Source organism: Oikopleura dioica, chromosome XSR (genome assembly GCF_907165135.1).
Source record: "Oikopleura dioica chromosome XSR, OKI2018_I68_1.0, whole genome shotgun sequence".
NCBI classification, from domain to species: Eukaryota; Metazoa; Chordata; class Appendicularia; order Copelata; family Oikopleuridae; genus Oikopleura; species Oikopleura dioica.
In genome coordinates, this window is record NC_137294.1 from 7242051 (window position 1) to 7265187 (window position 23137).

At 41.6% G+C, this 23137-nt stretch overlaps 10 protein-coding genes across 13 annotated transcripts; 4 read left to right on the top strand and 6 right to left on the bottom strand.

Annotated features, from left to right (window-relative positions):
• The first annotated feature begins 499 nt into the window (after positions 1 to 499).
• Positions 500 to 4659, top strand: LOC145708311 (uncharacterized). Of its 2 annotated transcripts, XM_081785971.1 has the most exons (9): positions 500 to 586; positions 1164 to 1248; positions 1325 to 1682; positions 3213 to 3408; positions 3542 to 3702; positions 3763 to 3979; positions 4023 to 4136; positions 4175 to 4276; positions 4320 to 4659. In XM_081785971.1, the coding sequence occupies exons 2-9, from the start codon at positions 1167 to 1169 to the stop codon at positions 4500 to 4502; spliced, it is 1413 nt and encodes a 470-aa protein (XP_081642097.1). In that variant the 5' UTR covers positions 500 to 586; positions 1164 to 1166; the 3' UTR covers positions 4503 to 4659. The 2 variants fall into 2 exon arrangements, with proteins under 2 accessions (XP_081642097.1, XP_081642096.1); XM_081785970.1 differs by lacking the exons at positions 500 to 586; positions 1164 to 1248; positions 1325 to 1682 and adding an exon at positions 2046 to 3132.
• Positions 4657 to 7021, bottom strand: LOC145709072 (beta-1,4-glucuronyltransferase 1-like). The gene is made up of 8 exons (XM_081786756.1): positions 6989 to 7021; positions 6420 to 6772; positions 6218 to 6289; positions 5653 to 5802; positions 5307 to 5556; positions 5069 to 5221; positions 4825 to 5009; positions 4657 to 4781 (listed from the first exon to the last, which is right to left on the bottom strand). Exons 1-8 carry the CDS (start codon positions 7019 to 7021, stop codon positions 4748 to 4750), a joined length of 1230 nt encoding a protein of 409 aa, XP_081642882.1. The 3' UTR covers positions 4657 to 4747.
• Positions 7022 to 7440: 419 nt separating this feature from the next.
• LOC145709073 (uncharacterized) lies at positions 7441 to 8252 on the top strand. Its single transcript, XM_081786757.1, has 4 exons — positions 7441 to 7597; positions 7641 to 7690; positions 7741 to 7997; positions 8199 to 8252. Exons 2-4 carry the CDS (start codon positions 7645 to 7647, stop codon positions 8250 to 8252), a joined length of 357 nt encoding a protein of 118 aa, XP_081642883.1. The 5' UTR covers positions 7441 to 7597; positions 7641 to 7644.
• A 554-nt stretch (positions 8253 to 8806) lies between these two features.
• LOC145708481 (uncharacterized) lies at positions 8807 to 10623 on the top strand. Its single transcript, XM_081786154.1, has 2 exons — positions 8807 to 9004; positions 9050 to 10623. Exons 1-2 carry the CDS (start codon positions 8888 to 8890, stop codon positions 10481 to 10483), a joined length of 1551 nt encoding a protein of 516 aa, XP_081642280.1. The 5' UTR covers positions 8807 to 8887; the 3' UTR covers positions 10484 to 10623.
• A 32-nt stretch (positions 10624 to 10655) lies between these two features.
• Positions 10656 to 11876, bottom strand: LOC145709075 (serine/threonine-protein kinase Nek7-like). Its single transcript, XM_081786758.1, has 5 exons — positions 11706 to 11876; positions 11440 to 11662; positions 11190 to 11394; positions 11028 to 11147; positions 10656 to 10990 (listed from the first exon to the last, which is right to left on the bottom strand). The coding sequence occupies exons 2-5, from the start codon at positions 11554 to 11556 to the stop codon at positions 10656 to 10658; spliced, it is 777 nt and encodes a 258-aa protein (XP_081642884.1). The 5' UTR covers positions 11557 to 11662; positions 11706 to 11876.
• Positions 11877 to 13522: 1646 nt separating this feature from the next.
• Positions 13523 to 14955, top strand: LOC145707120 (uncharacterized). The gene is made up of 5 exons (XM_081784602.1): positions 13523 to 13891; positions 13968 to 14302; positions 14349 to 14582; positions 14625 to 14716; positions 14765 to 14955. Exons 2-5 carry the CDS (start codon positions 14040 to 14042, stop codon positions 14938 to 14940), a joined length of 765 nt encoding a protein of 254 aa, XP_081640728.1. The 5' UTR covers positions 13523 to 13891; positions 13968 to 14039; the 3' UTR covers positions 14941 to 14955.
• Positions 14956 to 15418: 463 nt separating this feature from the next.
• LOC145707122 (uncharacterized) lies at positions 15419 to 17193 on the bottom strand. 3 transcript variants are annotated; one of them, XM_081784604.1, is made up of 6 exons: positions 16253 to 17193; positions 16090 to 16208; positions 15964 to 16007; positions 15772 to 15904; positions 15643 to 15729; positions 15419 to 15584 (listed from the first exon to the last, which is right to left on the bottom strand). In XM_081784604.1, the coding sequence occupies exons 1-6, from the start codon at positions 16296 to 16298 to the stop codon at positions 15540 to 15542; spliced, it is 474 nt and encodes a 157-aa protein (XP_081640730.1). In that variant the 5' UTR covers positions 16299 to 17193; the 3' UTR covers positions 15419 to 15539. The 3 variants fall into 3 exon arrangements, 2 of the variants coding, with proteins under 2 accessions (XP_081640730.1, XP_081640729.1); XM_081784603.1 differs by having other exon boundaries at positions 15964 to 16041; positions 16088 to 16208; XR_014134732.1 differs by lacking the exons at positions 15419 to 15584; positions 15643 to 15729; positions 15772 to 15904 and having other exon boundaries at positions 15964 to 16041; positions 16088 to 16208.
• A 284-nt stretch (positions 17194 to 17477) lies between these two features.
• LOC145710512 (protein FMC1 homolog) lies at positions 17478 to 17888 on the bottom strand. Its single transcript, XM_081788276.1, has 2 exons — positions 17774 to 17888; positions 17478 to 17732 (listed from the first exon to the last, which is right to left on the bottom strand). The coding sequence occupies exons 1-2, from the start codon at positions 17881 to 17883 to the stop codon at positions 17525 to 17527; spliced, it is 318 nt and encodes a 105-aa protein (XP_081644402.1). The 5' UTR covers positions 17884 to 17888; the 3' UTR covers positions 17478 to 17524.
• Positions 17889 to 17911: 23 nt separating this feature from the next.
• LOC145710515 (uncharacterized) lies at positions 17912 to 19366 on the bottom strand. The gene is made up of 5 exons (XM_081788278.1): positions 19070 to 19366; positions 18928 to 19027; positions 18617 to 18889; positions 18335 to 18571; positions 17912 to 18290 (listed from the first exon to the last, which is right to left on the bottom strand). The coding sequence occupies exons 1-5, from the start codon at positions 19127 to 19129 to the stop codon at positions 18106 to 18108; spliced, it is 855 nt and encodes a 284-aa protein (XP_081644404.1). The 5' UTR covers positions 19130 to 19366; the 3' UTR covers positions 17912 to 18105.
• A 35-nt stretch (positions 19367 to 19401) lies between these two features.
• On the bottom strand, positions 19402 to 23101 carry LOC145710517 (serine/threonine-protein kinase/endoribonuclease IRE1-like). Its single transcript, XM_081788280.1, has 8 exons — positions 22902 to 23101; positions 22810 to 22839; positions 21501 to 22639; positions 21015 to 21200; positions 20796 to 20975; positions 20416 to 20753; positions 20152 to 20376; positions 19402 to 20050 (listed from the first exon to the last, which is right to left on the bottom strand). Exons 1-8 carry the CDS (start codon positions 22978 to 22980, stop codon positions 19417 to 19419), a joined length of 2811 nt encoding a protein of 936 aa, XP_081644406.1. The 5' UTR covers positions 22981 to 23101; the 3' UTR covers positions 19402 to 19416.
• Between the last annotated feature and the right edge of the window lie 36 nt (positions 23102 to 23137).

Consider the following 23137-nt stretch of genomic DNA (forward strand, 5'->3'; position numbering starts at 1 on the left):
GTATCTTGGGCAACGGGAAGCAGAACCGATTATTAGCTCTCAGATAGGGTCTAAATTGCCGCAGCAAAGCAACCGAAAGGGCAACTCGATGGAACCCAAGCGAACAGTAATAACTCGGTCACTTACCAGTTCACAAGAATCCTCCAGCAGTCGAGTTGATGTCGTAGCGGTTAAAAATTTCACTACAGAAAAATTATTCAATCGTATCAATTGCTCAAAGGGGTATTTTTACCCCTAAAAATGGCATTAGTTCTAAAACAAAGAGCCCCCTTAAAAGTGCGATTGGCTTATAAAAGAAACGTGGTTTTTATTATGACATTCTTGTTTTATCATTTAAAAATTGCAATCTATTCTTGTCGCCCACTAAACGATAGACGCAAATTGAAGAGGAAATGGGCGATAAGGCCCTTGACGAAAGGCCGCGCTCACTCAGGGGGCGCGCGCGAGTCCGAAGACTCCCGGTCAATCGGTAAAAAATGAGGAGCACTACTTCAGTGTTTCAAAATCTGTCAAGCAAGGCAGCTAAGAGTCAATCCAAAAACCAGTTTCGAGATCCAAGAGACGTCAGAGAGATCTTTACGAAAAGGTAACTTCGAAATTTATATTCAACTGCACCCTAGCTAGCTCTATTTCTTTTTTTTATTGTCAAATAGTCTCGCTAGAGTAAGCAATCAAAATAAAAAGCAAAACTGTTCATTATTGACAAAATTAAGCTGTTACAAGTATATGACTAATTGACAGTGGCATCTTGAAGTTAAGTCAGCGGACAGCCCGTCAGATTTGGTTGATTCGGTGGCATTGTCCGCCAAATATTTAGAAACAATATTACATGCTGTTGATTAGAAGCACGTTTTGCGATGCAAAATAATTTATCCAGAAAAATTAAATTAGTCTAAGAATCGACAGAAAACTTTCTTTACATAATCGATGAAAACGAGTTTATCGTTGATGATATTCGTTCAGAAAAAAAAATGATTGAATGGTTATTATTTCTTGTGATTACTTTCTTGCAATACCTGACAATATCAGGCTAACATAGGATTGACCTTTTCATGCGGTCTTTAGACAGGATCATCTCAGTTTACCGTACTTAATTTGGGTTTGTGTTTTCTGCGGTTTCATTTCCTGAAGTCTAAATAGCTTCCGACCTCATCTCAGTTTAGGAAATGCGGTTGCATATCTCGATTCTCGTATGCCTTCTGATGGCTGTGGTCGCTTCCGAAAAGAGCATTTTGGAAAAAAAGGACTGTGGGTTAAAATTATCAAAACAAAGCATGAGCATTTCTATTACTCTGATAACCGTTTCTATCCCATTACAAGAAAGCAAGAAAGGATGCACGAATAAAGAGCCGCTGGAGTAAGAGCAAATCGCTCAATACTTCAAAACCAGCACCGATTCTTGCGCAGAAACCAAATTTTGGAGCAAACTTCAATAGATTCAGGGAGGATCTCAACTCTGGAAAATTCAGCCTCAAGGCTGGTGCACTCAAAAAGCAACCACTGAAAAAACAGCCAGTCCCTAAAAAACAACCACTCGCCAAAACGACCTTGTTGAAGAAAGGCAAACCAATTGACGATTTGCCATCCAAACCGATCTCATTCAAAGCTGTGAAGCCGCAATTTACAGCGAAACTAAAATCTGCTCGACCTGGCCAATCTGTACATTCCGACTGGGCTGCTAGGTGAGCAATTGAATGTTTTGAAATTCTCAATATTTCCGAAAATATATATTGGGAATTTATTTGAACCGGTGTGTGTTTTTTATTAATGCATGACATCAAGTGAACGCGAGGCTAACTCCCATATCAACGAATATGGTGACATGCATGTTATTGTTAAACGCGGTGCACGAAAATCAAGAAAAGAAAAGGCTGCTCGAAACAGACGCCAAGAGAAAAGCAAAGCGGGAAAAATACAACTAACTTGGGACGACTTTAATTTCTTCGGTTTCCATCCGCGTGGAACTAGCAAGGAAAGGACATTTTACTAAATCATAAAAACAGCGCTTTAACCTCTTTTAACAAAAACACTTATTTCTCTTTTTTCTATCCTCAAACAGAGCTCAACCTCAACGAAACTCGAAAGCAGTACAACTGCTGCGCCCTCTGCTACATCATTGACAGCAAAACAGCAAAGTGGAAGAATACCTATGATGAACTTCATGAGCATGATGAGACGACCGACTGTAATCTCAAAAGAAGAATCAATACTAATAACAGTATCGCCAGAAATAACACGTAGAAAGAAGAAAACAACTACTGTAGCAGCTAACACATCAAGACTAAGAAGTCAGTCTACAAGTAAACAATTGAAAAAGAGTATGGCTACGACCACAACTAGCACAACTAGCATGGGAACAACATCAACAACAATAACTACCACAACAACAACAACAATTTCAACAACGATCACTACAATTACTCCAACAACGACCACGACTACCACATCGACTACCAGAACAACTACCACAACTTCAACTTCAACTTCAAAAACTATCACTACAACCACTACGTCAACGACGACGACTACTACATCGACTACCAGAACGACTACCACAACGACTACCACAACCTCAACCTCAAAAACGACATCGACAACAACTAATAAAAAGCTGACTACGTCTACCTTCTCAAACATCAGTAGGACAATAAAGAGATCGAGAACGACACCAAAACCAAGCAAGCTATCAAAAGTAACATCAACGATAGCAACTACGAGTCATTCCACCCGAAATCGAAGAAAACGGCCAGATAGCAGCACTAAAACGCCAAAACGGTCAAAGAATGAAAACGTGCAGGTTATAAAGGTGGAGCCATCATCAAAACCGTCTGTATTCAGCGCAGGACGTTCAATGTTTTCATCGTTTTTCTCAATGTCGTCCTTCGGGAGATTCAAACCAGATATTGCTGAAACCCCAGCAGAAATTAAAACAACAACAAGTGAATCAACACTAGCGAGTAAATCAGGGACGACGATTAAGTTAACAGAAACAACAAAATCAACTTCAATTTCCCAAACTACCTCAACTAAGATTGCAGACATAGAAATTGACGATGGAGTTTTCGAAACAACGACCCAGTCAATTGAATCAGTCATTCTCCGAATCCCACAAAAACAACTCAAGCTCAATCGGTTTCCTAAAATTTTATATTTTAGAGTGGTGTCGTTTATCATAACGTCGCCCTATTGCTTTATTTGTATTCTTACTTTAGGCTCGGGAATGGACAAGTTTCTTCTAACCTCATAAGCCGTACAAAGGGCTTTGGAAACGTTTTTGGCAAATCTATGGCAACAGATGGTGGAAATAGATTCAGGAATATTCAAGCGCAACCTCCGCTAAAAATAGGCCAAGTTACTGGAGCTCCTTCATGGGCGCAACGAGCGTCGCGCATTGCTACAACTCGGCGGGTATGTATTTATTTCAGCAATTTAGATAAACCACTGGCTAACCAAAATGACCACATGGTATCCGCAACTATCGTTGCTCACACATCCCGTTGAATCCTTGAGATTAAAGAAGCTTAAACATTTTACTTTCTAGACGACAACAACTACTGCCTACAATATGTGCTTGAATGGAGGTACGTATCATTTAGGACTTGGCTGCCTCTGCGTTGGAAACTTTGGTGGAGATTTCTGTGACGAATGCTTGCCAGATTGGATTGGAAGCAATTGTGATACACCAAAAGAAGATATTTGCTCGTATGTATTGTTGCACGTCGCTTTCCATTGATGATGCGTTTATGATTGACCTCCTTTTAGAATAAAAGGACCTGAAGTCGACTGTTCCTCAAAGTGGATTTTTAACTTGACACTATTGCACTTGCCTGAGTCTACTCAAAAACTGGACATGGCTTACAATGGTCTCATTAAATCTGGCGCATTCAGACGAAAAATTTCCACTCTCACAAAACTAGATGATATCTGCCTTAGAGGCAATTATATTGCTCGCTTTCCTTTCAAAATGTTCGACAATCAGGTAGATTTGGAACATAATTTTCTTCAAATCATTATCATCTTAGCCGAGCCTTAAAAAACTCGACATTTCTTCGAACTTCGTTTTTGCCCTTCCGCCAGATATGTTTGAGAAGTCAGCCGAGCTTTTTGACATTTGCTTCCGACATAATAATATCAAGGTAAAGATGATTTTTGAAAAAGAATTACGATTTTTAAGACCCTTTCAAAAACTATCTTCGAGAAGAATTATAAGCTCAGCATAGTCGACATGTCAAACAATAACTTATCCGGCATCTGTAAAGGAATTTTTGCCTTCCAAGTGAGCTCTATTTTGAAAGTCATTATCTATATATGAAATTTAGCAACAATTGCAGTTTGTCGCCTTCAATAAAAATGAGGAGCTCCCTAAGCCATTGAACAAATGGTTCGGCGAATGCCCTTATTCGAGAGAAGAGTGCGATGCGAATTTCCCCAGTGATCAGTATGGCGGTCCGCTAGTCAATCTCAGAAGACGTATTGGTGCTTTCGGCGAGAACTGCGAGTAATTCGCTTCTTGCTTGATTTTTTACTTATTGAGGTGCAACGAAAGGTGCAAATCAGCTCACAAACACCCTCTGTACATATTTTTGGAGAAACTTGAAAGTACACCTCTCAACAGAGAATCCGACCCTTGCAAATAAAAGTAACGAATCTCTCTTTCTACAGCGGAATATTTATTTGTATAATCATTTTTGTGTTCAGCAAAGATAATTTATCAATCACTTAGGCAGTGCTCTGTGAAATATCATCGTCAGACTTCGTTGCTCAGAAATTTTCGCTGTATTCTGAAGTAATTTTTGAATAAGCTTGACACCGTTAATGGATTACCTCGCGTGACGATTATTGATGTCTCCAAGTAAACGCTGTCCTCGAGGGATCCAGGTCTGAACCGGAGCGCAGCTTAGAGGATCATCGTACATTTTCAGCAAAGCTTGCTGGAAATGGAAATGAAAGAGGACCCAGTTACGGAAAGTCTCCGTCATTCTTGCTGCTGCATGAGCTTCTTTCCATCCCTAGACAATTTTTAATAATTCTGCAAATTCTGGCATTAAAGTTCGTTTTACGAACTCACATCATGCACGAGAAACGCATTGTTTAGGACACTGAATCTATAGCCAGCAACATGTAGCTCACAAATCTGCTCGATTCGATCGAAGCCATATTGTTTAAACCGTTCGTCGAATAACGGCACGCTCCGACGAGCAATGTAGAAAGGTTCCCAGCTCTTTAAATTGGTTTCACTTTGATAATTTAGGCTAGGGTTAGGGTTCGCGTTTGTCAAGGGTTTAGCGTTAGAGTTAGGCGGATGCGAGACCAAGCTTATTCCAAGTTGCATTAAAAGCAACTTCCATCCGGTCATTCTTCGGTTTCATAAGCCAATTATCATGATCTTCTGGTTCGTGACACCACCGGCATGTTGCATTATGAAATGGTCGGACTTCCTTCCGTGTCATTTGAGCCTCCTTCAACTCGGCTTTATCGTCTGGGCATTGATGTCCCTTCAATATTTCAAAAACGGGAACAACAAAGACTGCTTTCTCTGTTTTCTCCTCATACAATCTTTAAAGGTTCAGAAATAGACCAACATATTAAAGTTTAGCCAGCAACTGCATCATTAATGTAATTGGCCGGTTCAATTTGAACCCTTGGCTATACTGTTTGGCGAATTGGTTAAAACCTTCTCGCATGTGTAAGCTCGGCATAACGTCAACATCGATGAGGAAAACGAACTCTGTAGCCGCGCCTTTCCGTGCAGCGTTTCGCAGTACATTGTGAGGATAGGGGATGTCTCCTTTGTAGTTTTGACTGAAGAGAACTTTATTAGATATGGTTCCAAGATTAAAGATGAAATTCAACAGATTTAATCAGAAAAGATATTATCCGGGGTATTCATGAGGATCCACCAAAGTGCACTCTTTCAAAATAATCTCATTATTTATCCCATGATTAAACGATAAATTATCGAAGACTATTTCCTATAACTGCCAATTCTAGCGCTATTTTCGGCATCCGTCGAAAAGCTACAGGCATTTGTGATAATTTCTCTGCCAAGCACTCGTCGAAACTGTGGCTAGACACAAGTTGTGTCAATAATGCGAAATAAGAAAAATTCATGTTATTATATCAAGCGTAATCAGAGTGCATAAAATGACGGCTAGGTTAAGTATCAGCCTCGTATTAATAATTCAATTTTTCTGAGTAAATAATTGAACTATTTTACCTGTCGTCGCCACCATAGTCGTGAATGATTTGACGCAGCTCTTCGCAAGAGCTGTATTCGAGAGAACCTGAACTTTACTCTCGCGTCTCAAGTGGATTTTTAAGTACAATTATTAATCCAAAGTAAACTGCTGCCGCATTCAAAGAGTTTCGGTCGACTGAGTTCGAGTTTATACTTAGGGGCTTGATTTGTACGCGATTTCCTTTCTGAAAGATCCGCTTTGTGCTCCGTTGGGTAGACTAGGTGAAAAGTAACTCGCTTTTTCATGTCAGGCCAGCATTTTTGCATTGAGAGGATTGCATCAGTGGCAAAGGAAGCTTCCAAATTAGGAGCAAAGACAGCAACGCTTATCGGCCCGGACCAGCGTTCCCAAAGCTTGACCACATGGTGAAGATGATTAGCCGAACATTGCGTTGCCACAGTCACGTCATTGTATTCCCAATTGCTAAAGTATCCTGGGTCTGTATAGAACATTCGAATCATGTATTCTCCAGAAAAATTAGGAAGAACTCCACTTGGAGTAAGTGCCTTTTCGACGGCAACATTTCGTGTTCGCTTATAGTGAGATGATTTAAAATCATTGATTTTGGCTTGTTCTAGCAACGATGGTTATCTTGGATCAAAGTTCATCCATTCCTGAAGCTTCTGCTTTTCATAGAAAAAGGAGAATGTAAGCAATGCACCGATGAAGAACATGATTTTGCAAAGATAGCATCCTCTGGACTCCTTCTGGGTCTCTAAAAGCTCTCGCTCTCGTTCTTTCTCTTTTACCGCGTCCGGCGGAGGTGGATCAAAGATGCCCATTTGAGGATTTTACATAATTATATCCTGGACCGAGAAATTTTCCGGGATGAAGAATTGTGAATGGTGCTATTCTGGAGCTAGCACCACCGCCCCCGGCCAAACCGATGCGCAGAAAGTGATAATCACAATTCTACTATAGTAAATATGATAAATAAAAGCATCTCCTTCAGCGACCTTCAGGCCTAGATTCTAGACTCTAGAACAAAAACGGGGCTGGTTTACTTAACGATAGCAGAATGAGACCGTAAAGAATTATGTGCCTCTTGTCTTACCACATCGATAAGCAATTGTAAAAACTCAAAATATTGTTATTACTATCATTACTTATTGAAGATATTGGTCCAACATTATTAGATTCGTCAGGTTGGATTTTGCTCAGCATCTTTTGACATTCATTATTCGAGCATAGATTTAAAGTACTTGGCGAGAGATTGATAAATGGTGTTGGCAGCTTCCTGAGCGGTATTCGCGCTTTCCCGGCGCAGCTGGATCGTAACTTTTAATAATCAATTCAGTTTTATACGATTTGGATAAATACATTGCGCCTAATACGAGCAACTCAGAGAGATAAAATCGGTAAGAGAGGCGAGTTATATTCAAATCTAACTTTGTTCGCTAGGTTCATGAAGCTTCACAGGCTCATTCTGGCTGCCCTTGGGGTCGCAGCAGGTACCTTTACGCTCTCAGACTACAGAACACGAGATTATCCAGGTTTTTAGAAACTAAAGTGCTCGACACCTGGAACAGTGGGGCCAGTGTCCGTGCAAAGGTCACTGCTGATTGCCTTGGAAGTCGAAAAGTTGCTCCACGACCAGTCGAAACCGACTTGGTGATCGCACTCGACACATCTTTTTGCAATTCTAATCGAATCGACCAGGTCAAGACCAACCTTCTCGATCTCATTGGAACTATAACAACTCCTGAAAACGGTGGACAAAAACTCGGAGACAGGAAAGGGATTTCAAGTGGCCAGAGAGTACCTGCTTTACTTTGAGGCTATAATTAACGGTAGAAAAATCAACTCATCCTTATCTCCTTCTATGGCTCAAGATTTTTCATTATTATTAATCGCCACGTTCCGGCGATCATTTTGATGGTAAAATCGTCAAAATCGGCCAAGGAAAATGGATTTTAGGACTAGGCTAATGTCCCGGATTCCGCACTAGAATTGTTCTAGTGCTCGGAAGAGGTGATTACTCCATCAATCAGCCCGTCGTTACTCTCAGATTAAAGAGCAGGCTTTGTTCTACTAGAATCAATTCGGAGAAGTTGTTTGTGGCCGCCGTAGCGAGCACCAAGGGCTCAAGAAGCATGAAAAAGAGGCAAAATTGAGGCTGAATTGGTTTGAGTACACCTTGAAAAGCACTTTTTGGCCATTTTTTCATGCTTCTTGAGCTCTTCGTGCTCGCTATAGCGGCCACAAACAATTTCTCCGAATTGATTTTAGTAGAACAAAGCCTGCTCTTTAATCTGATAGTAACGACGGGCTGATTGGATGGAGTAATCACCCTCTTCCGAGCACTAGAACAATTCTAGTGCGGAATCCGGGACATTAGCCTAGTCCTAAAATCCATTTTCCTTGGCGGATTTTGACGATTTTACCATCAAAATGATCGCCGGAACGTGGCGATTAATAATAATGAAAAATCTAGAGCCATAGAAGGAGATAAGGATGAGTTGATTTTTCTACCGTTACACCTAGCTATAAGTTATAGCCTATAAGTTATAGGCTATAACGATTTGAGTCTAAAAATATCTCTGAAATACAATCCTTTGAAAAGTCTTCGTGTATCAGTTGTCAGTTTCAATAGAGATGCTCGAGAGATCTTTAGTTTCTCGAAATACAACCGGTTGGACAATATTCAAATGGAACTCGAGAAGGCCGTCGACCAAATCATTTTCGACGATGAAACAACTAATTACAACGCAGCATTTGAACGAATCGAAACGATATATTCATCTCAATTCCGAGAAAACTCGCAGGTATTCATATTTTGAGAGCTTTATGAAAATTGATTGTCTTTACAGCGTGCCATGGTTATTTACAGTAATGGAAACCAAAATGACGAAATCGACTACAACCGCCTGCGAAATAATCTAGATAACTTGGAGCTGAAAGTATTTGGAATGTCTTTTAGTTCCAAATGTCCAGGAAATCCAACAGATGACAGCAATTTGGATCGTGTGTGTCCGAACCGAGTCTTCTTTCAAAAACTGACTGATGACGCAGGCTTCATCGAATCGAATGAACATAGTACTGCAATGGAGATAACGCGAAGACTTTTTAAACAAGAAGATGACGTCTCCGATGATTTTATTACCGATCGTGAATGTGAGACTGGTTTCCCCTACATTCACCTCGACGGAGACCAAGGCGAAGTTGGTCCGCCAGGTACAGACGGTGACGACGGACGTCCTGGAGAACCAGGTGCTCCCGGAGAAGACGGAGAAGCTGGCAGGCCAGGAGAAAATGGACCGACTGGATTTGCTGGTCCACAAGGTGACCGAGGTGAACCTGGACGACATGGAGAACCAGGAGTGCAAGGACCCCGCGGTCCTCAAGGAAACCGTGGAGAAACTGGACCACGAGGTCCACCCGGCAATCGAGGACGCGATGAAGTAGGACCTCGTGGCCCTGAAGGACCAGCAGGCCGATCAGGTCAGGATGGTGTTAGAGGATCTCGTGGAAAAGACGGAGCGCGCGGACGAGATGGCGAGCGAGGCCCAGATGGCCGAAACGGTGACCCTGGGAATCCAGGTCGAGATGGACCGGATGGTGATGCTGGAAGTGATGGTCTTAAACCAACTTGTGACGAAAGTAGCGCTGCTGGCGACCGAGGAGCACCAGGTATCCCTGGTAATCCAGGAAAACGAGGTGAAGATGGTCAAAATGGCGAAAATGGCGAAGACGGGCAAAGAGGGCCAGCTGGTGCTCGCGGTCCAACTGGTGAACGAGGACGACCTGGTCCCTCTGGAGAAGCAGGGCCGCAAGGAAAAACTGGTAAAGCGGGCGAAAATGGGCCTGATGGCGTTGCAGGCGACCCCGGTCTTCCTGGTCCAGATGGCGATCAAGGAAATAGAGGCCCCTCTGGCGAAGCAGGAATCGCTGGTGATGCTGGTCCAACTGGTCTTGATGGTAAGAATGGGAATCCCGGAGAACAGGGTGACATAGGTGAATGTGGCCCCGCTGGGAAATCAATTGATGGCTGTCAAGGACCTCCCGGTCTACCTGGACCACAAGGCCCTGCAGGATCTGATGGAGATGCTGGCCGACCTGGACCTGATGGTGCAAGTGGATGCCCTGGACCTCGAGGTGCCCCTGGAAACCCTGGATCACCAGGAGTTATCGAACAGGATGAACTGGAGATTCTCGTCCACATGGCAATTAAAGAGCTCATTGAAGAATGTGAAGACGATTCGGACTCGTCTTCTGGCCGTGGAGACATTGCAGAACTTATTTAGAAAAATCAATGATAAAGCATGCTTTCTTGCGAAGCTTTAAGAACCGTTTTACCTCTCTCATGCTGAATGCGATTTTTTTTTTCTTTCTCTCTCTCTTTGGCGACATTGCGTAACACTGTTAAATATAATTATTACAACTACTTCATCATTTGTTTTACAATGAATTTATATTTTATGAAGCAAAAGAATTACTTTCAAAGCTTGAGCAGTAGCTGTCGATAGAAGTTGAAGAGCGCGAGTCATCATATTTATCTGAGATTTCAGACAAAGAACTGCTATCGTCGAAATCTTCTTCGTAGTATTCTTCCACGTCTTCGTTGTCTTCGGTAAAAAGTGAGCATTCAAGAAGCTCCTCAGTTGTTGGACGTTCAATCGGGTCAACTTGGAGAATTTTCAGCACTGTGGTTTTGAATTCAGTGCTAAATGTATCGGGCAATGGTCGGAAGGAACCTTTTGATATCCTGTTGCAGATAGCCAGAAAAGCTTCACTTTCCCCAAAAGGTTTAGCTTAAAATTTCAGACTAATGATACGGTTTTTCTATACCTAAAGTTGCTAGCTCAACAAGGATTGTTCCCAAACCCCAAATGTCCCCAGCAGGGCCAAAAGTAGAATTTTTAAGCAGCTCTGGAGCACAGTATTGAATCGTACCCACGAATGTTTTAGCTTCGCGACAATCATGATTTATGCGTAGATTCAAGGAATTACCTTTAGATTCTCCCTCCTGCAAAACTCGACAAACACCAAAGTCGCAAATTTTCAGTAGGCTTCCTGCTGTTATCATGATATTGTCAGGTTTAAGATCACGGTGGAGAACCTTTAGGTCGTGAATGTACTTGAGTGCTGATGTTATTTGTCGCCCAAAGTTGCAAACTTCCTTCTCCACAAGGGAAGACTTGCTTTCTCTTGTTCTCTAAATCAATCCTGTTATTGTTGGATATCCTGCGACTCACCCTACCAAAATAAGATCGGCCAGAGAACCGAGTGGGCAGTATTCCAATATGATCTGGATTTTATCCTCACTTGCGTCGAAACTTAGACATTTCAAGACATTTTTATGATTGAAACCGCGCATCACTTCAATTTCTCGGAATATTGACTGTTTTTCAATTTTCTTCGACAAACCCACTTCTTTGACTGCCACCAAGTCTCCGGAGCCTCTTGTTTCTGCAAGGTAAACCCTTAAAACCGTTATCCTACTCAAAGGGTTGACTAAATCCAAACCTGGAAGTCGCCCCGCGACCGATTTCCTTGAGAAAGTTGTATTTTTCGAATTCTCTGATTGAAGTTCATCTTTCAAGTTCATTTTTTCATCTGAGATTCTAAAGTTTATGGCGTGTGCTCAGCCTGAGCCCAAGAATACGCTCAAACAATGGTAAAAGAGGAAAAGTGGCGATTGGTGCGCACGCCAAATAGCAAACACTCTTCTGTGTTCGAAAAGAACACCAATTAATCGATTGTCTATGAAATAAACTACATGTCGGTTTCTTGTCCCTCTGCATTATTGCAGATCAATCAAATAGGGTGAATATATCAGTACAAAGTTGTGAAAAATTAAGAAAATGAAAGTCATCATTTTAATTAAAATTAAATCGATCTCCGTATACGATTTTTTTCGTTAGACAAGGATGGTTCAGTTTATCTATTTTCGTTACGCGAGCGGAGCTAAAAACGTAATCAGGGACCATTTTACGATTCGTGGATGCGCGTTGTTCGCCGAAGTCTACAAGATTGTTCGAGTTTAAAGATAGAAAAGAACAAAAAGAAACAAATAAACGGCCTGCGGCGAGCGTATATTCTTATAAATCAGCTGATTCAGTTTTGAAGAGAAGAAAAAAGTGAAGACCAAAAAATGATGAAAAAATCTAAAGGATGAGAAAATTTTTGGCGCTGCTCGTGGCCATAGACGCATTCAATGACGAAATCCTGGGAAACAAAGACGATATCCTCAACGATGATATTAATTTGAATCGCAATTGCTACGTGAAACTTCCAAAGCAGTATAACACCAACATTTATCAGCCTTTTAGTAGCTTAAAAAATATCGATATCAGGTGAGAAAATAATGCCTTGTAGTGGCTCGCTGAATCTTAAATCTAAACACTTTTTCAAGCTGACCCGAGATAATAACTATAAAATAACACTAAAATTACTCTACCAAATAAAAGATCTCGAAAATATACAATTTCAAATAGAGAAAGTTGTTGCGGTCCTCATTAAAAGTGGTTATTCAAAGCATAAAACAAAGCTTTGCCGGATTTCTATTTAACTTTATCAAAGGTGGTCTCTAAAATGCGAGAACAATGATGTTTTGACATTCTGCGGTGACATTTCAATAAATCTCCGGGAATCGAAAGAAAAGTATGTGCCGTTTGACATTCGTGACGTTCAGCGACTTACAAAAAAGGAAGAATTTACGGTCGACAGCAGTTCTTGTTACTCAGCGGAAGCTGTAAAAAATAAGAGTTTAACAACAGATTCCGGATTACTACTAAATTTAAAGACGACGACGATTTCTTACACACAAAATGAACGTGCTTCTTTTGGAATATCTATAGGAACAGGGTTTTACACTCATTTCTAGTTGATCGGAAGTAACATCGGGAGTTCTGTTAACCCACTGCAGTGATCCAACGCGAAAAATCGGCGGAGAAAGATTTCCTTGAAAAGCTCTCTTCGCTCATCCAGAAGACGACAAATGATGGTTCAGCACGCGTGACCCTTCTTGGGAACCAGAGTGCAGCACTTGAGTCACACAGAACGCTTGGATTCGAAGTCGATGTAAGGGCAGAGCCACTCTGCCCCACCCAAATACCCTTCTTCGACCTTAGCTTCTTAGCTGGGGATCAGTGCTGGCGCCAGGAAAGAGTCAGCTATACTAAACTATTCCACTGATAGTAAAGCGGGATCAGGCTTGGAAAGGACATGCCTGTCGTAACCTTCGGGGGGAGATTTTCGTCAGAAATAATTGTTATCATATAAATGGTTCCCGCGTCGTTAAAGATGACTTCCAAAACAGGAGGCAAAGAGTCCGCGATGTCTTTGCTCGGGTCCATATAATTTAGAAAACAAAGTTAATCATGTTTTATTGCTTCTAATCTGCTTTTTCATGAGAACAGATTTCATTCAAGAGCAGCTTGCCTCAATTAACCTTAGCCGAGGTTCACTCGAGTTAGACCAATTAAATGCCAGCAATAAATATTGTAGAAGACAGTTAATCTTAATAATTATTTACGCTGACCCGGCAAAAGCGTGATATTAACAAAACAATCTTGGCAGAGTTAGATAATGATGGGAAAGTTGCGATCCATGGGAAATACTCCTCAGCTGTCTCGTCGTTCGTCATCATTTCTGTCGCTCAAGGAATTCTCCTAGCAGCTACACTCATTTTTACCATTCTTATTTTCAAGGTATGAGCTCTTAGCTTATTGAAATGACTCCGAAGATATTTTAAGTTAAACTATTATTAAAAGTTTGTTTTTATAGCGTCGACCCTACGATCATCAATTTTACAAGGCAGAAAAAAGTATCTATGGTTTCTCACTATTTGTGGCCTTCATGCGTTTTCTAATTTCCACGATGATTTGCTATCAATACCCGAAAAACTCCTTTGTGAACACGGAAGCCGTTATTCTGTTCTTCATTTTCGTTTATATCGACTTGTTGATTTATATTCTACACTTTCTCAATTTGCTCCGGCGAGTTTGGAGCAACAACATTATTGGTGGTCATTATTATCTGCCGCTTAGATATTTTGGACACTCGCTTCAAACTCTGCTTTCAACGATACCCAAGCACTGCGTAGTCTATATTTATTACTGGTAATATCCGCAGATCCACTTATTTATCTGTAACATTCACTTTCAGTCGGACGCTCCCTGTTTCTGGATACATACCTGTTGGAATAATGTTGCTTATTTGGACGGAACTCATCCTGATTCCGATGATTCTAGTGATTCAGTCGCTCGATTTGCGCTTCCACTTACCTGATCTTCAAAAGGACAACACTAAAATATTTTCGTCGTTTGTTATCATCAACTATTTGCAAAGCGCTTCGCAGTTGTTTGTCAATCTCTCATTATTAGGCGCTACCTATTTAAGGTTTTGTGAATTTTGAAAAGTACCAAAAATCTAATTTTATAGGCAAATCATTGTCTCCTTTTACGCCGACGCTGAGTTTACGGATTTGAAACCACCTGAAAGTTACTCGAATGACTCAATAGCTGGATCATCGCGTAAGAAACAATATCGTACACCGAAACGGATGGTTAATTTGTTTCTAGCTATAAATTTGGAGAATTTACCAGGTCTACAGGCTTTCGCACCAAGACTTGGAAGCTGCACGTCGCTCAGTAAGTTCAAATTCAATGGAATGGGGATTAAAAACTGCTTCAACAATCTCGAAACAATTATCTTGGCTATTGCATTAGGAATTGGTCGAGAATTTCAAACTAAATGAAGCTAAAGGAGCTCAGATTCTGACCATGAGAAAAGTCAGCTTAGTACTCTCCGGATCAACGAGCATATACTTCGGTTGGTACTCTAGAAAAACCTTCCGAGATATATCGAAAAACTTCCGAGAGCTGTATGATAGAACAGAAGACAGACTTCCCATCAGAAACTACAATGCTGACTCTTACGGCCGTCGTGGGCATGGTGAATGAGATTAAGATAATTTAAGCATTTTATTTTGCTTTGAATTTATTTATTATTCACCCGGAAAGAATGGAAATACCGGGGCACAGTCGGACAGTTTCTTCGGACAGAATGACGTTTCAGTAAAAAAAATTGCTACCAATCGGACAGAAGCCGAACAATCCAAGTCCATGAACGTCGAGGTAGGAGCATTTTCATGAAAGTGTTGCCTTGCGAATACCCGGCGGACATATAAACCTGCACATTTTTATAAATTCATCCTGCAAGTTCAAAAGTCCAGATTCAACATTAAATAAAAGGACTATTTATTCGAAAAAAAAAAAGAAGTTAGAATTTAAATATAGAAGTTAGTAATGTTTGTAGAAATATCCCTAGGTTTGAAAGAAAAGTCGTAATGTACGGTCAAAGATTAGCAGTGAGAGGCGTGTCGACTGTCGGATCAACAAACTGTCATTATTCCGTCAATACTGTCAAGTAAAGGCTTCTTTATATTAGCGGAACTTTCCTTAGTATGATCGCTCGTGCCGAAAATTATCTCCCCAAAAGCTTTTGCAGTGGGACTACAACCAATTGCTAGAGAGCATGGACGACACTAAAAATACTAAGTTTTTGCTCATCGTTGAATTCTTTCCACCTGAAGACAATTCCAGCAATCAGGTCGAGTCGGATTTTTAAGACACCCCAGGCAAAAAGTGCACTTGTTACAGTGAGCGAACTGATCGCAAGTCCCTTTCAGACAAGCTACACAAGTCATACATGAAAGACATCTTTTAACCTGATCAGAAAATCTGAGCTAAGAACGAGCCGAAATTCTCATGACCAGTTACTAGTGCATTCTTCGCAAGGCCCGGTCCAAGTGTTCAACATGTACTCAAGGGGTTGACAAAAGAGGCGTCCAAAGAGACTTTAATTAGTAAGTGATAATTTATTTGTATTTTAGCAACCCTTACAGCGAATATTTGAGACAGTCGACGCAATGATAGCAGTTTCCGCAGCGCTGGACGCATTCGCCGCAAATCGCTTCGTCTTCGTGGTGCTCGTCGATTGTTACGCCAGTTTCGTTGAGGAGCTCTGAAGGTGCTAGCAGAACCTCCTTAATTTATGTACAATCAAACCTTCAGCGGCAAGGTGCAAAATTAAAAAGTGGATTAAAAATTCCATCTTTCTCTCTCTTGGCGGAAAGCGAAATCAGATATCTTAGAAATAAACTTTTTGGCGCTAACGGAAAATCCCGCAGATGTTCGCTTGAGTGTTATTTTGGTACATATTTTCGCTGAATTAACCATATAAGACATACTGTAGTTAACTATTTGTAGTAGTCATAACGATAAGCTACGTAACTAAATATGATATTTGTTGGAATTGCACCACGTCCTTCAGACGTTGTTTTGAAAGTGCACTCGTAAGGGTCTCACGGTAAGATTGAAGTCTACCTATTTGTTAACTACGCCAGCTAAAACACACGGCTCAAGCTAACGCAACAATTTATGCGTTAGTTTTGAGCCGTCTACCTGGTCTCTTCTGGTAAGGAATGTCGAATTCCTTCTTGAGATGAAGGATCCACGAGTGTGAGAACTCCAATCTGGCGATGTCGTCCCACTTCTTCCACTCGTCGAGATCAGCAGTTTTCCGGGCAATGTAAACCATGTCATCATTTGTCACCCTCTTCTTTGTCGCTTGCTCCTCCAGAATCAGCTCAGCAAGATGTGCTCGGAATCGCTGCATTCCAATCGTTTTGCCAATTCTTTCCTTTGGAGATTGCATATCCACGATTGCATCTTTATCCTTAATTAGCTTTCGGACTTGGTACCGTGTTACCGTGAGACCAAGTCTAGCCGAAACTAGTTCAACTAGCTTCCTACATCCTAAGTCCTTATTCTCTAGATGCAACTGAACAATCTCTTTCTTTTGCGAAACATTGAGCGGCCGCTTCCTCGCTTCTTCTAGAGCTTTTTTGTATTTCACCGTGAATGTCTCCGTCCATCTTCCAGGAGGGATTTTCATGCCCCATTCCCAATTCTTTTCGTACTCTGTCATCATTTTTGGTGGGCTTTGTTTGTAAGTTTACTGTTTTTTCTGCGGTTTTGCAGTGGACGGGGGTTTATATTCCCGCGATCCCCAGCTGTGCATTACCGGCTGGAACTTTCTCGCTTAGCGCCACCTTCCATATCCTAGTTTTCGTAAAGGTACCCTGCTGCGAGATTCTGACTAGTTATCAAGATCTGACTCTGACGGTGCATGCAGCATGCTATTTGGTCTAATAATCTTGGGTTGTAAACACATTGTCGAAAATTACCGATTCATGGCAGTTTTCTGATAGTTCTACAGTAGAACTCCTACTCGTATACATAATAATTTATTTTTGAACAGAAGATGAAATCAAGAGTTTACTCTTCGTCCTCTTTGTATAGTTCTGGAAGTTTGAGGCCAACCAAGTTTGCAGCTTCTTGAACAGAACGCTCTCCTTTTCCATGGTAGATTTTGATCAACTCTTGATGCTTCCTGGAATTTTCGAGCAAGCAGAGATAAGTCTCGGCGTCAACTACTGCTGCGCCAGGTTGTCGACAGTATCTGTTCTCTGAGATTTGGTTGACACTAAGAAACATTAATACTAAACTTATTCCATTTTTACTGACTCGAATAAATCTTGGGCGCGGTAGAATGCACTCCACTGTTCTTTGGGCCATCCCTTGTACAGCAGTCCGATTTCCCTCAACAACTTTCCCCTCACCGAATTCAAAGGCATTCTGGAGAAACAAAGATCAAAATTTGACGAAGTTGCCGTTATTATATTACTATATCAATGTGTAAGGAACGTGAAGAGAAAAAAAGCAATAAACGTATCCGTTGGGAGATATTGGAAAATCAGATATTCAGAAGGAAACATTTTGGGCAGGAATAATAGGAACGGAGAGTGCACACGATTTGAACTGTGCTTTGATAGTCTTTTGAAGGCACAAAATATAACTCAACGGCGCTTTTTCTTCTTCGTTGGGCGCTTACGTCTGTTTGAAGTTTTCTTATTGTTGGAAGCGTCTTCGAAAGGCATTTTAGATTCAGAGTCGGAGACGGATTCAGGCGTGATCAGACAGCGCGAGTCATCGTAATCGTCGAATTCGGGTCCAAACCTATTGACAGGGCTTTGCTTCTTGGCTGAGATAACAGTAATTTATGAATTTACGCGATTGAAGCAATACCTATTACGCGACTCGATTTGGGTGTGCCGATTGGGCCGAAAATAATTTCCTCGTCGCTTCCAGGAATATTCTCGTTGTCTGAATCTTCATCATCGTCGAGCAAGAGTTCTTCGCAAATCTTTCGGCCGACGTTACTTGAATCAGCAGTGTCTGAGCTTGTAGAGAGCTGACGAACGAAAGAGATACCGCGCTGAATGAGATTTCCGGCCGTAGAATTTGAGATAATTTCGGGAAGAGCTGAAATAGATTCAGTCAATCTTCGGGATGAAATTATTCGCTAACCTTGGAGGGGAAATTGTGGAAGGAGCTCTGGAATTATTCGCGGCTCAAGATTACTGTAGTCATTGTCTGAGAGACCATGGAAACGATTCGAGAAAGAATCATCAGCAGCTTCATTGGAAAAGGAGTTTCTTGTGTCCGGAGCAGACGACCCAGATTTTGAAATTTTGAAACCTTCTTTAGCCAATCGTACTCTTTCGGATTCACGTCGGTCTGACTCAATTATCTCTAGCACCGATATTAAAGAAGTCTTCTTGAGTTCCAGTGAAATTATGTCTATTTAAATGAGATTTGACCTCTTTTTCGTAATTTACCTGGTTCACTCCGAATAGGAACATCTCTATGTATAGTCCGGGTGGACCCGTCAAGCATTAAACAAGATGAATCTTCGTCATTGGGGCGGTATCGGATTCTCTATAGGCTGGAATGATATCAAGATTAGTTAATTCCATTTACCTTTGGACTCCTTTCTTGAAAAATGAGTTTAGTTTTGATTTTGTGAGAGTAAGGGATCATCTTTGGACTTTCGCCGGCCGATTTGTTGGTTAAATTTGTAGACTTGAGAGCAGGCTGTAGCTTTGAGGCTTCTCTATCGTCATTCTCTTTGCTTGGAGTTATAATTTCTGGCTCCCTTTCGCTCTGATTATCTTTTTGGTTGATGTCGAACTCCTTCGGTACGGCTTGGACGATCGGGCTATTTGTAAGTAGAACTTCGTTATTCTCTGCGTTTTGAATAGCTGTAGACTTATTGAAATATCTATAATTTGGATTAAGGGACACACTCAAGCATAAAAGGGTCTCTTTTAAAATCCATTCCTGGATGTAAGCTCTGGCTGAGTTTCATATGCGACTCGGCGGACATTTGCAGCCAAGACGCTGCAGTAAGATTGGTCGAAGAAGATGGAGAAGAAAGGATCATTGGTTTTCTCGTAGTCAAGGCTAACCGCCTCATATGTGATCCGGAGAAGATTCGGAAACGCGCGTGACCAGTAGTGGAAAAAAGACTCCGATGTTTCGCCCAGAATTTCACGTGCTTCGCAAGTCAAATCGCGGAAATGGTGCCGCTTGTTGCGAAGAGCACGGAGCAAGTCTCTTATCCCATCATTATAATTTCGGAACTTTCGAAGATCTTCCTGTAATTCCGACTCCAAGCGAAGGCGCCAATCGCTTCCGGCGATTCGCTCGGAGTTCATCTCCAGATATTTTGTCATTTCGAAGTTCTCGATGTTTTTCTGTTCTTGCGGGTTTTGAGAGAGGCGATCAGATGTGAGCGCCAGAAATCGGATTTTCTTGTCCGAATTCCAAAATATTGGATGTTCCTGGACACCTTTCATTGGGAGCCGATGTTGGGGATCAGGTTGAATCATATTCAAAATGAGATTTTCATGAAGAGAAGAAATTCCTTTGAGGTCGTGTTTTCCTTTTGATTGTTTTATTCTGATATTGTTATTGCCAATCTCGATGTATTTACTAATATTTTTATCTTTGGTTATTTAATATCTACTGTAATATGTTATATAACAAAATTTGAATGAAACATTCCTTGACGGATGCGAGCTTGGCGCATGAAGAACTCATGGCCGTAAGGATGCTTTCCGTCGGATAGTACGAAATAAAATACACATCCGAGCGAGAAGATATCCACCGAATATGTAATTTTGCTGACATCACACTGAAATACTTCTGGTGCTGCCCAACCTTCCGTTCCGTGAAGATCCGTGACGGAAATCGAGTGTCTGCCTGGATTGACTTGCCGCGATAGCCTAGATTAGTAATAAATAGATAACGGAGCATTTAATTACCCGAAATCTGCGATTACAGCTCTACGACACCTATGTCTATTTCCGTAAGTGATGAGGATGTTACTTGGCTTGATGTCCCTATGGATAACTCCAAGAGAATGCAACTGCTCGACCCCGGCACAACAATGCTTCAAAATCTCATCACGCGGGAGATCGCTTTCGAAGGTGTGCTGATTTTGTACGTAAAAATCTAAGTCTCCTTGACATAACTCGAGGGCGATGTAAATAAATTGTCGGTCCTTCTCCGAGCAAAAGTAGCGTAGCAAATTTGGATGGTCAGCCTGGCGCAGCAAGTCGATTTCTCTGTCTGCTAACTGATAGCTATCAACCAGCAACCTCTTCAATAAAAATTCAAATAAAGCCGGAATCGATCGACTTACTTTGACTGCAACATCGCGCCCGTCGAAAGATCCGCGGAAGACGGAAGTTCCCATACATCCTTTCCCGAGGAACTCACTCGGGTCAAAGGATATCTTTCCGATTGAATGCGGCGCTTTGGGGAAGATGTTTCGCCAAGAAAACTGCACAATAAGAATCAGAAAGAGAAGGAGAACAAGCGCCTAAAATTGTTAGTAACTGAGTACAACGCTTACTGATACCTGAAGAACATGAACGTTGGATAGCGTTTCCCGAGTAATGTCAATGGCGGTCAAGAATTTACTCTCACTCTTCGAGCCTTTTTTAGGATTACTTCGCTTTTGGCGATTGCGATCGCGCCGCTCACGCCGTCGCTCCTTGTGCTTTCGGCGTCGTTTTTCGCGTTGCATGTGCAAATTAATGAAAATCTTTTCTAACTAAGGTTCACCAGATGATTTCATGCAGACAACAATGAGCAAACAACTATTAGCTTAATTTAATGATAAGTTGATGTCTATAACCCATCACAATCAAAGCAAAAATCAAATGGAATATCCATGCACATAAAATGATGATACGGATGATGATTTCGCATGCAAGTGTCTCAGAAGAGCTGAAGATCAGAACGAAATATTTTAAAGATAGAGCCTAAATCCTATTCCTTGCAATCGAGCAAATATCCCCATATGCTCACTTTCCAAAAGATTATTATCTGAATTAGGTAAAACCTCAACTTGTACGGCCGCATCTTTTCGATCGCTTGCTGAGGCACCCGGGAGATCGCGTCCGGGAATTTGGCTCGGGGCAGGGCAGTTGGTCAAGCTCTCGCTACCGGGGTTGTTGTTCAGATTCGGTCCAGAAGATTCATCAGGAGAGCCGCATACATCCGTGCTCTTCCCTGGTAAGAGGCGTACTCCATCAGAAGCGTATTTTGTCGGCTTCAAGTCGGTAACAGGCAGAGGATAGTAGCCCAACGGATTCGTTCCAGAATCTGTCGATGACGGCATTTCCGGCAGCATCATGTAATTAGGCGCCATACTATTTAAAACATAGAGCTTTTTTCCATAGAGACCGACGTAAACCTGCAGACTACGTGTGTCTTTAGGGCGAAAAGGTTCAAAGTAGCCGGAGTCGAAGGACTGGAAGGGAAACTTGAAGAGACCTCCATTGTAAATATTGTAAGCTCCAATGATCGGATATCCAAAATTAGCTTGCCACTTGATAGTGTTGTCAAGAAAGTTTTTAGCGACGATTGTTCCGCAGTTTGAACAGACTTCGATACGTATTTGAGGATTGCTCAGTTCTAACTCTTTTGCTGCGAGCTCCGAGTAGGTTAAATTCCATTTGACCTCATTAGTGTTACTGTCGAAAATTGTGAGTGAGTAGACAGTGTAGCCCACGAATAATTTCTCGTGATGAAGCGGAATCGGCGTTGGAATTTTAGATTCTCCACCACCTTGGTCGATTTTTTGAATAACGTCTCCCGTCGTTGAATCCAAGATCTGCCAGTTGTCCTTTTTGTCGCCGACGTATAGCTTACCGTCTTCTGCTTTTGTTGGAGAGCTTTCGATCATTTCTTGAATCGTCATTCCCATTTTTCGAAGCTCTGCCTGCTCGCCATAATCTGTTTCAGAACGATCGAAGTAGTAAATGGATCCATCTGATGGATCAGGCACGAAGCTCAAGTCGAAGTTGTCAGCGTTGGGTTCTTTGTATTGCGGAAACCAGTCTCTTTTTATCACAGTGTCCCATTTAGTCGATCCGTCCAGGGGATCCACTGCATGGAGTCGGCCGTCAATCGTCTGCAGCAAAAGCGGGCCACTTAGAGAGCTGGGACTTAGTTCCGGGAGGCTAAGCCACTCGTCGCCTATGTATTACATTGTTACTTGAGTGCTCGCAGGAGACATCAATAATCAACGAGAAATCACATGTTTATTCTAATATTCGCTCTCTACTGAAACAATCGAATGAAATAATCAGATGTGTTCTATTCAAGAAAGTGCCTATTTAGAATGAAAACAACGTGCATGAGGTTACCTGGCAGCGTTCGCGCCTTTTTCCGAATAACTTGGATATTTTAAAAATTTGAAATTTAAAGAAAAAGCTGAGATTTGCAGAGAAACACATACCTGATTCGTCATCATAATCATCTGCAAGGTCCCCTGCAGAGAGCAAGGCTAGAACTAATGAAACAATAAATTTCAGCATGATGGATATTTCTTTTTCGTTAAAAATCTGCTTTCTTGCGAATTCTTTCTCCGACTTCCATTCTAACGATGTGCGCCGTTAGATCTCTCTTACGAGTCAAAAAGGAATCCGGCGGGCTACTTCAGAGCTTTCGAGTTTCTAACGCTCAGAGGAACGA